This window comes from Schistocerca piceifrons, unplaced genomic scaffold (genome assembly GCF_021461385.2).
Source record: "Schistocerca piceifrons isolate TAMUIC-IGC-003096 unplaced genomic scaffold, iqSchPice1.1 HiC_scaffold_798, whole genome shotgun sequence".
Classification (NCBI taxonomy): domain Eukaryota; kingdom Metazoa; phylum Arthropoda; class Insecta; order Orthoptera; family Acrididae; genus Schistocerca; species Schistocerca piceifrons.
This window is the reverse complement of record NW_025729056.1, coordinates 688,784-699,977: the sequence shown is the minus strand read 5'-3', so window position 1 is coordinate 699,977 and position 11,194 is coordinate 688,784. Positions and strand designations below refer to the sequence as shown.

The 11,194-nt window shown below is 38.8% G+C and overlaps 1 protein-coding gene across 1 annotated transcript in view; it reads right to left on the bottom strand.

The window, feature by feature from the left end:
• Positions 1-886: 886 nt before the first annotated feature.
• The window catches only part of LOC124770361, a 124,706-nt gene continuing 114,398 nt past the window's right edge, over positions 887-11,194 (bottom strand). The window contains exons 5-7 of the mRNA XM_047249194.1: positions 8,376-8,600; positions 1,761-1,994; positions 887-1,024 (exon numbers count right to left, since the gene is read on the bottom strand). Coding sequence (XP_047105150.1) covers positions 887-1,024; positions 1,761-1,994; positions 8,376-8,600 — 597 coding nt within the window. The remainder of the gene's footprint in view (positions 1,025-1,760; positions 1,995-8,375; positions 8,601-11,194) is intronic.

Here is an 11,194-nt window from a genome sequence, read left to right as displayed (position 1 = left end):
GGTGTGCCATGTACAAAAGCATTAGCATGGGGAAGTAGTGTGAGTTGTTGCAACCCACCCACAATGTACCACCCATCATGCAGTTTCCCATGCTTCCTTATCACTGTGGCTGGATCCACAGCAGCCTTGAGAATTAATTCATGTAGATTTTGTGGGGCTTTTTTGAATTTCTACTGGATGGTTGTAACTAATACTTATTCTAAGTTTCTGTATGTGGTACACTGCCTGTCTGCTTCTGTAGTGGCAACTATTTCTGCTTTGTCAAAAAAATTTCCAATTCAAGATATTCTTTATAAATCAGTTACAGGCATCAGTCATTAGTTACAGTCATATCTCAGAAATTTGTTTTGTAAACAAAGTGGTGTTCACATTTCATGGTTCCTCTCCAGAACAACTAGTACGAACATTTAAGACTCAGATGAAAAAATTTGTTTTGGATGTGACACCAGAAGTAGCTCTTATTGTCTTATTGGTTCCTCAGTTCTTATTGGTTCATGCCTATTGCTGATAATGGATTGGAGGAGTTTTGCACAGTTGTCAGCTTCAGACTCTAGTACATGTGCTCTGGCTGATGCCAGGCCATCCACCGGCACTGTACCACAATGCTTCCAGCCTAGCACAGGGCTCGTGGGTTTGTTCATTGGCCAAAATGGATGACACCAGTCAACAAGAGTACCTAGGGCTGACACCTCTGTGTCATTCACACGGCTGAGAGGAGGGGGTCGCATCACGCTGATCGACTACTACCTTGCATGGACAGCTGTGCACTGGGTGCACCTCCGTTGCATCTGCCAGGCCTATTCCTACATCATGGCCAGTGCCCCTGCCTTCTCCACTGCCATGGCTCACATTTTCACAACTGTCAACTTTGCTGTGGGTGCCCCCTTCAGCTGTCGGGGACCACGGAGGGACACCCTGGCTCTCGCGCTGACACAGCTGCCTCCATCGCAGCTGGCACCGCCTGTTCCATCACCATCAGTGCAACTTTCTTCCCTGGGGTTGGACTCAGATGCAGAAATGGAAGCTGCAACACCATTACCTATCTTATCGTATGACCCCTCACAGGGGGACAGGCACCACACCTGCCGTGCTCATGTCACTTCTGACGTTAGGCACTGGTGGCAGCACGCTGCATGACTAAACAACCTTCATTGACCACAGAAGAAGTGGATGTGAGCACAGTGCTCACTTCTTCACAAAGGAAGAAAAGTTCTATAACTACCACTTTAGTGTGTGATATATAACAATGAAACTAATCAATTGTTCTCCTGCTGCCGCTTGGTGAGTACATTATAATTTAGTGTGTGCGCCACTTCATAGGTCTCATGTGAAGTTTGTGCTTGATTCAGCAACTAGGGGCCACCCAGCCTGCTAATACAACAGCAGCTGTGTGTGAAGCCTGCCAGCTGTGTCCGTTGGACTTAATGATTACATATGCTGGAGCACCGGGCTCCATTAGGCTCTCATGTATTGTTAATTGTATTGTACTGCATCTTCCATGTGTGTGTACTGTTCAATCAATAAATTACAGTGTTCTCGGGCTAAAAGAGATACACACCAGATAATGATGGAATATTCCAGCCTCTGAGAAAACTTCAAGAATCACATAAGTGAATATCATTTATTGTACAATTCATAGCAGATAATCTTGTTCTTAATGGCATCTCACACAATTGTAGAAGTAAATATCCAGCTAGATGAAGTTAATTAGAAAAAATATAAAAAAAATTACAGCACTGTAACTATTTCCAACAAATTACCTTTTTTTCTCCATTTACTCTTCCATAAACAAAGTGTGTATAGGAGTAGCAAAGGTTTTCCACTGTTTCATTTGTCCAGTCAAGGGCACAAGTGCTTACATGAGGCAAACATCTTCGCATGACTACATTATCCAGTGATGTGTTTGAATAGTCTGCCCCAACTTTCAGTTTACACTCATCTTGGCCAAGAGTCCACGACAAAGCACGTGGTTGGTAGGTACCATTCTGTAGCACCTGAAATCACAGAATATAATTTTTTCTGTTTGAAAACTATATTTAAACAAAATTAATGAAAAAAATCTGCACCAAAAAAGCACCATTCACTGAGTAGATAAATGATGAAAGTGTCATCTTTAAGCTGGTTTGAATATAGTAAGTACATGTGTATGTGTAACCTCTTTGAAGCACAGCCATAACATTGTATTAACTAGGAAATGGTATGAGATGCAGCATTTGTGATTTTTCCACATCAGAATGCAGCATACATCCTATAGTTCTTGTACGTGAAAGATGCAACATACCCACCTGGTCACCTTGCACAATATAGCAAGTTATCAACAGTGTTCCTCACTTAGAATGATTTAGAAGTAAAAAGCCATGCACCTAATGATAACAATGGTGTAGTCATCACAACCCATAATGGATGGAACATAAAACTTGTAGTGGGTGGAGATATTATAATATTTTTATTGATATCAGCAGCCACTGTCCTCACAACAGTCCAACATTGGCCTCCCAGATACTGATTAGCGAGCAGTCTTATGCTGCAAAGTTTTTGCGCTATGGGACGCTGAATGATGTGATCTGACCACATCATACAAACTCCGTGCTATCAAGGAGATGACGACTGTGTGGCGGTCATCCATGCGGGGGTCTCGAAAGGAGTTTGTTGTCCTTTGTTGGCTCCACATTGGCCACACCAAGCTGACTCACAGATATTTACTGAGCCGTAAAGACCTGCCTCTATGTTGCTGCGGGGTGACTTTGACGGTGGTCCACATTTTGTTTGCCTGTCCCCTTTTAGTGTGTTTCTGGGTGTTTGGCTTTTTCTTTTTTGTCTCTATGGTCAGCCAACCACTGTCACACTCTGTGTCATTTTAATTCCTTTTGTCTGGTCTGTGTCTGAGTCTTTCTTGTCCTGTGTCATCTCTTGACATCTCCATTGTGCGTTTTTCTTCTGTGTGAGTGTTAAAATTTTTTAGAAAAAGGGGCCGATGGCCATAGCAGTCTGTTCCCTTCAATCCCACAAACCAACTAACCAACCTTAGCAATTATTAAGTGGCAGTATTAGTATGTTTGATTATGATATTACAAGTAGAAGGTATCATGTATTATTGTGTATATATTGTTCATTCAAAGAGGGCGTGAATTTAGATCACGCTGCTAGCCAATGTACAATGGTTGAAATAGGTTAGGGAGATTTGGTAGCAAGCCAGCCAAGGTTGGTGGCAGTCAGTAGTGAGCACCCTGCCTGGATATCCTTAATCCACAGAGCATCCAGTTTGTGTGACCCCTCACAAGTGAGCCCAGTGTGGCAAGAATCTCTCAAAAACAATATGTAAATATTTGAAATACTCAGCAGAAAATACCAAAGTCAGTTCCAGGTGAGCTACAGCCAGTCTGAATATGCCACTGAACTAGTGATAGAAATATGATTCTGATGCATTTCCACTGCCCAAATGATACACATATGACTAATGTTATTATTACTTGCATACAAAACTTGTTTTCCAAAAGATATTAATGTTTACACACATTTACACAAACAAATTATATCCCAGAATGAGATTTTCACACTGCAGTGGAGTGTGCACTGATATGAAACTTACTGGCAGATTAAAACTGTGGGCCAGAGTCTTGGTCCGGCACACAGTTTTAATCAGCCAGTAAGTTTCACATCAGCACACACTCCACTGCAGGGTGAAAATCTCATTCCGGAAACATCCCCCAGGTTGTGGCCAAACCATGTCTGCACAATATCCTTTCTTCCAGGTGTGCAAGTTCTCCAAGTTTTGCAGAAGAGCTTCTGTGAAGTTTGGAAGGTAGGAGACAAGGTACTGGCAGAATTGTGGCTGCGAGGACAGGTTGTGAGTTGTGCTTGGATAACTCAGTTGGTAGAGTGCTTGCCTGCAAAAGGCAAAGGTCCTGAGTTCGAGTTCGAGTTTTGGTCTGGCACACAGTTTTAATCTGCCATGAAATTTCAAATTATATCCTATTGAGATGAGAACAAGTCAGGGATATACACTGAAGAGCTAAGGAAATTGGTACACCTGCCTAATATCATGTAGAGCTCCTGTGAGCATTCAGGAGTGCTGCAACGTGACATGGCAGTGCTGGACACCATGAATCCTGGTAGGCTGTCCATAAATCTGTAAGAGTACGAGGGGGTGGAGATATCTCCTGCACAGTGCGTTGCAAGGCATCCCATATATGCTCAATAATCTTCATGTCTGGGGAGTTTGGTGGCCATCAGAAATGTTTATTCTCAGAAGATTGTTCCTGGAGCCACTCTGTAGCAATTCTGGATGTGTCAGGCGTCGCATTGTCCTGCTGGAATTGCCCAAATCTGTCCGAATGCACAATGGACATGAATGAATGCAGATGATGAGACAGGATGCTTACATAGGAGTCACCTGTCAGAGTCATATCTAGACATATCTAGGGTCCTGTATCACTCCAACTGCACACACTCCACACCATTACAAAGCCTCCACAAGCTTTAACAGTCCCCTGCTGACATGTAGGGTCCATGGATTCATGAGGTTGTCTCCATACCCGTACATGTCCATCCACATAATACAATTTGAAATGAGACTTGTCTGACCAATCAACATGTTTCCATTCATCAGCAGTCCAATGTCAGTGTTGATGGGCCCAGGCAATACATAAAACTTTGTGTCATGCAGTCATCAAGGGTACACAAGTGGGCCTTCGGCTCCAAGAGCCCATTTCGATGAAGTTTCATTAAATGATTCCCATGCTGACACTTGTCTACGGCCCTGCAACAATTTGTAGAAGGGTTGCACTTCAGTCATGCTGAAGAATTCTCTTCAGTCACCATTGGTCCTGTTCTTGCAGGATCTTCTTCCAGCCACAGTGATGTTGGAGATTTGATATTTTACTGGATGATGATGATGATGATGATGATGATGATGACTTATGGTGGAGTGCGCTAAACAGATTTTACTGGATTCCTGATTAATGGTATACTCATGAAATGGTTGTATGGGAAAATCCCCAATTCATGAAACTGTGTCCTATTGCTTGTGTGCCAACTATAACACCACGTTCAAACTCACTGAAATCTTGATAAGCTGCCATTGTAGCAGCAGTAACCAGTCTAACAATGCCACCAGACACTTGTTGTCTTATATAGGCATTGTCGAGCTCAGCACCATATTCAGCCTGTTTATCTCTGCATCTGAAATTGCATGCCTATACAAGTTTCTGTGGTGCTTGAGTGTAAAAGACGAAATTGTTTTACTGTAAGGAACACCCATTCTCTACAGTTACACTAAAAAGGCAGGTTGTAAATGCTGGTATTCTTTGTTTTTAATAATACGGTATTATGTTTAAGACTGACTGATTAGAAAATACTTCAGGATCAAGAAGAAGGGAGCACTTAGTTTGACTTGGATCCAGTAGTTCTGAGTTATGAGGTAAAAATGTTTTTTAGTTAACATAATAAGAAAAAGATATATATATTTAGTCTGCAAACCAATGGAATGTATGTGTTTTGTCTAAATGTGTATGGAATATTTAACCCAAAAATGTGAATAACTACTGAACATTACAAAAGTAATACAGAAATTATGAGCTGTGGTGACTACAAGAGTAACCTTGCGATTCATTGAGAATGTAGTGAGCAGAGCAAGTTGGTGGTCTTTTATTTGCTGCCAGTTGAAGGGATGAGGTCTTGAGCAGCTTAGGATCTGCTTATGATAGTATGTTATGCTGTAGTTGGAATTACTCTTTCAGTGTAACTGATAGCAATCCTATGAAAGCATTTCACACTGTTTTGAACTTCACTTTGAGACTCAGTTGCTTCTGAAACTTCTGTAAACTGGTTATATATGAGATTTTGTTTATATTAATGAGTAAATGCACTGAACTATGCTGCATGCAAAGAATTAAATGATATTTCTACCTCTGCTTGCTGTAACTGCCCTACTAGTTTGATTCATACTTAATTGTCATTTATTATCACAACTATAGAGCCACCATTTCAGATAACTTGTTTCTCTGAGATAAATAAAAGACAATATTGTGCATAAGTCTGGTGTCAGAGTATATGAGGTTTTACCAAAAAGTACACAATGAAAATTTTTAATTTCGTGTGCTTTATAACCAAATTTTTAATTTTTTAAATTATTTTTTTATCTTGTTGAAACAAATGTTGCTGATGTATACCTGCATTTTCAGTTGTTTTGAGTATTCAGTTTATTGTTGACAGTCAAAAAGGGTGTATGTGTTTTTGACCACTTAGCAGATTTTTACTTTCAAAAAAGATGGATCAAAGAATTTGCATAAAATTTTGCGTGAAAAATGGAATAAAATGCAGCATCAAATTCAAAAGCTGAGTGTGGCTTTTGGCAAATCTGCTATGAGTAAGACAAGAGTTTACAAGTAGTATAAACATATCAAAGAGAGTTGGGAAGGCATTGGAGATGATAACTAATCTACATGCTCTAGCTTTCAATTATTGATGACAATGTGAAAGAAGTAAAGAAAATTATCAGAGAGTTTGCTGAAGATGTTGGTATCTAAAGAAGGTTACAACAGGTGATGAAACACGGGTATATGGGTACAATGTAGAAACCAAGGGCAAGCTGCCCCAATTGGAAACTGTCTGAAGAGCCAAACCGAAAAAATTTGACAAGTTTGATCAAATGTGAAGGTTCTTCTCACTATTTTTTTTTATTACATTGGGATAGTTCATCATAAGTTCCTGTCTTATAGTCATACAGTCAGTAAGGAATAACACCTCGAAGTTATGTGCCACTTTCGTGAATCAATCCAAAGGAAACAACCAGAACTGTGACAAAACCACTTGTGGAAACTACATCACAATAAAGCTTCTGTTCATGCCTCAATTCCTGTTCATGATTTTTTTGGTAAGAAGACAAAATTAGTACGTTGCCCCAGGCACTGTATTCATCAGACATGGCCCCCTGCAACTTCTTTCTTTTCCCAAGACTGAAGAAAACCATGAAAGGACATCATTTTGCCACAATATACGAGGTGAACACAGGATTTCTGAAGAAGCTGAATAGCATAACAAAAAGTGAGTCCCAGAAATGTTTTCAAAATTGGAAAAAGAGCTGGCACAAGTGTATGAGGCCTTTATCTGAGGGGGAGTACTTTGGAGAGGTCAAAGTTGATGTTGATGAATAAATAAAGATTATTTAAGAGAAACATAAATTCCCATTACTTTTTGATTATAACTCATATTTTTGTCCTAACTGATCAGTCCCATTTTATTTATTTAGTTTCTATTTCCATTAACTCTGCCTTATGATACCTGATTCTTACTTAAAGAATTTCTTATGGGCACAATGCAAGGCATACAGCCAGGTCCCTACATCAGTAGATGAGCCCATAACAATGTATTAATGGTCATGTGCTAGATCATAATTAGGCAAATATTTTAGCACTGCTGACAAACATGCATAGGGGACTGATGACCTCAGATGTTAAGTCCCATAGTGCTCAGAGCCATTTGAAACATGCATAAAAGTACATGAAACACTCAGATTTCATAACTATTAGTTCCTTCCATGAAGAAGGAGGCTGTAAACACAGGTCATTCAGACCTCACAATGGGTGGGCTCCTATCATCTTGGATCTACCCTTTCTTTTTATCTTTCCCTAACCCATCCCACCGTCCTCCCTAAGAAAGAAACTAATAGTCATGAATGCTAGGCTACTGTTGCCACTTTTACTTTTTTATGTATCCATCAGCTGTACTAATATTTCATTTCCTGCCCAGCTATTATGTCTCATGATTTGTTACATTATTTCATTATATTTTTCTAGCTTTAGGTCACACAGTTGGTATCAGAACTGATTTAGTCTTCTCAAGAACTCATTATCATATGACCTATTTTTGGAAGAAAGAAAAAAAATAGGAACAGTAAAACGCTAAAAACTAAAAAACAATTGCATCTCATAATCTGTTAATTTTCTCTAGTTAATTTTCCTTTTTATGTCATTAATGGATCATATCTGTTAACTCTAGACAATAATAAGTACATTCTCATAGTTTGAATATGTATAGTAACAGATGGTGGCAGTTAGATAGTACAGCAGCCATTTCAAAGTAGTGGTCTACCTGCTTATTATTTATCATAAATTATGTGCCATTATTAATAATTGTTTCATGATATTGCATATGGGAGCAATTTATTCTTTCTTTATCACTGAGGTAATATTCATCTGGACTTGTTCTGTGTCCCTGAGAGGTTCCCTCATAATGGAACTCACAGAATATGATATGCAAATAAATCAGTGGATAGATGTTCTTATCATTTCTTACGATACAATAATATGAAAATCTGGTGAAGTACTGTATGTCATAATTTGTTCACTAATATAGGTCTACTTCTTATGATTTACCTGGTTTGATGTCAGATTTCTGGTACATTCAAAGTGAAGTGTCACTGGCACCAAGTTGTCCTGCTCTTCGTGACACAAAGCACAGAAGAAATTTCGGTACCACAAACCTGTGTGGTGGCTTAGAACTGGAATATCTAGTTTGTAATCATATAGTTCTGCAGTTCCTGAACATAAATTTGAGATCTGCGTATGATGATGTGGGCATGAATTTATCATATATACATCCTGGAAAAGAGTTTATAATTAACTTTCTATTGTGGAAAATGACTTAATTTCTTTTCTGAGAACAGTTTTCAATGGCTGACAGCCATAGCCATAGTAAATATTTCCAAGTAAATTAATGTACTGATCACAGAGCTTCTAACCAAGAACAGCACTGAATATTAGTTATGTACAGTTAATAGTGGTTTTACTAAAGTTGTATTGTACCATAGCTAGTTCTGTCAAATGTCTCAAAGTGACTATGCAGGGTTTTCAGAAACAATCTGATAAGTTTGTAAGTGTTGAAGGATAGGATGTGCTGAGGAACAATTTAAAAAAAAAAGTGATATGCTGCACTGTTTTGGAGTTGATTAGTATTGAAGTTAGCACAGGTCAATCTGGCTCACCAGAGATAATAATGCCAGACATGTTCTTCATCTGGTTTCCTAAAACAGAACTTACATAAGATGGTAACAAGAATCATACCTAAGTCAAAGGCTAAGCACTTTCATGCACCATCACATACACCAAGAGAACGATTGACAATAAATGCACCTGGTGGGTTTCCTGAATTTACATGGCCAACAACCAACCTAAATGGCTAACTCCAATGCTAAATAACTCAAAAATAGTGCAGCACTTTAAATTTTTTCTTAACAACTATTTGTCAGCATAATCTATCCTGCAACACCCTTACAAGCTTTTCAGACTATTTCTGACCACCCTTATACATCCAAAAATTTGTAGCATAGAAGAAGATAGCGTCAAGTTTCACTTTTGAAATTAGACCAGCCATTTTGGAAACTAAGTAATTCTGTTTCTTTAGCTTGTAAGCCTGCCCAATGAAGCAATCCAGGAAACTGATTTTTTATAATGTTAAGTTAGTTGCAGGTTTTAACTTAATTTATGCTAATCTGTAAAGGATAAAATAAGGATGAAAAAACAAATTACTACCTTTCATGGAGCAATATGATCCAGAATGTATCATTTGAAGGAAAGTGAACTGAAATTATTGCAACTGGTAGAACTGTGTTTCTTGCCATTACAGAGCAGCACAACAAAATCAGGATTATGTTCCACATTTGGAGTATCCCATTCAAAACAAAAAGGAATAAAATTTACAAAACAAAAAACATTTTATATCTCAAAACATTTTCTGTAATTTAATGTTCTTCATATGTTATGTCTGTTCACTCATAATGAAATCCCCATCAACATTCAACATTAACAAAACTGAAGAAAATGGGAAAAAAGTGTTCTGTAATTTTCAATAATGTGTCTCAACATATTGGTACATTAGCAATTGACTCTCCCTATATGAAAACATTAAACCATACTCTATTTGTGCAGTGTTCACATCAGATCTCATAGAATTTTATTTTTGTGGCTCACAATCTTCGATAAATGTAGACAATATATGTGAGGAATGTCATAATCTTTATATATTTTTATTATTCCACAATATGCACATAAAGTAACATCATTATGGCTGCTACATACAATAAATAATTCATAAATGAACATTCACTAACAGGCAACTGAATTACTAGCAACTGCAATGTAGGAAGGAAGAAACATTAGGATTTAACATACTGTTGACAAAAACATCATTAGATATTATTGTAATACCACTGACTAAACTAATCACTAAAATATTAAATGTAGGTACTTATCCAGAATATGTGAAAATATCTGTAGTTAAACCAGTACATAAGAAAGAAGATATAGCAACTCTAGATAACTATCGACCTATGTCACTTATAATCATAATATCAAAAATAATAGAATACTGTGTGCATAAACAAATGAGTCAATATTTTGAATCTAATGATATATTCAGCTCTTTGCTCTATGGTTTCAGATCCAGCATTTCTACAGTCAAAGCAGTTGAGAGCTTGGTAGCAAAAACATACAGTTGTTTCAAAAATAAATATATTATCTGTGTGACACTGCTGGAACTTAGAAAAGCTTTCTCCTTTATCTGTGTGACTCCAACTGTGGGTTCGGGGGAAAGAATAGGCCCATGGTATTCCTGCCTGTCATAAGAGGTGACTAAAAGGAGTCTCACACTTTTTGGCCTTTATGTGCTGGTCCCCTGTAGGGTTTGACCTCAATACTTCCGAATTCGTCTGGGGAGCAAGCCGATTGGGGAAGGGTGCATTACATGGTGCATTGTGTCCATCGTGCATTGAGACCTTTTTTGTTGTTGCATTGCAGTCCTGCTCATTCTCCATCTCTTGGGTGTGGAAAAATTAATGGGTGCAATTTCCACCACACATGGTGCAGTGTCGCTTTCTGGGGAGCTGAAGACCATGGACTTACTTGCACCTAATATCCAGCATGGTAGCCAGTCCGTTGTGGTGGAGCCGCTATGTACTCTGTTGGTTGTAGCCCCCTGACAACATAGGGAACCTGCCTGTTGTAAGAGGCGACTAAAAGGAGTCTCAAACATTTCGGCCCTTATGTGATGGTCCTCTGTAGGGTTTGTCCTCCATATCTCAAAATTATTCCGAAGAGCGAGCCGGTTGGTGAAGGGCGCCTTACTTGGTGCATTGTGTCCATCGTGTGTTGCGCCATTCACCAGCTTATTTGTCGTTGCATTGCAGTCCTGCCCGCTC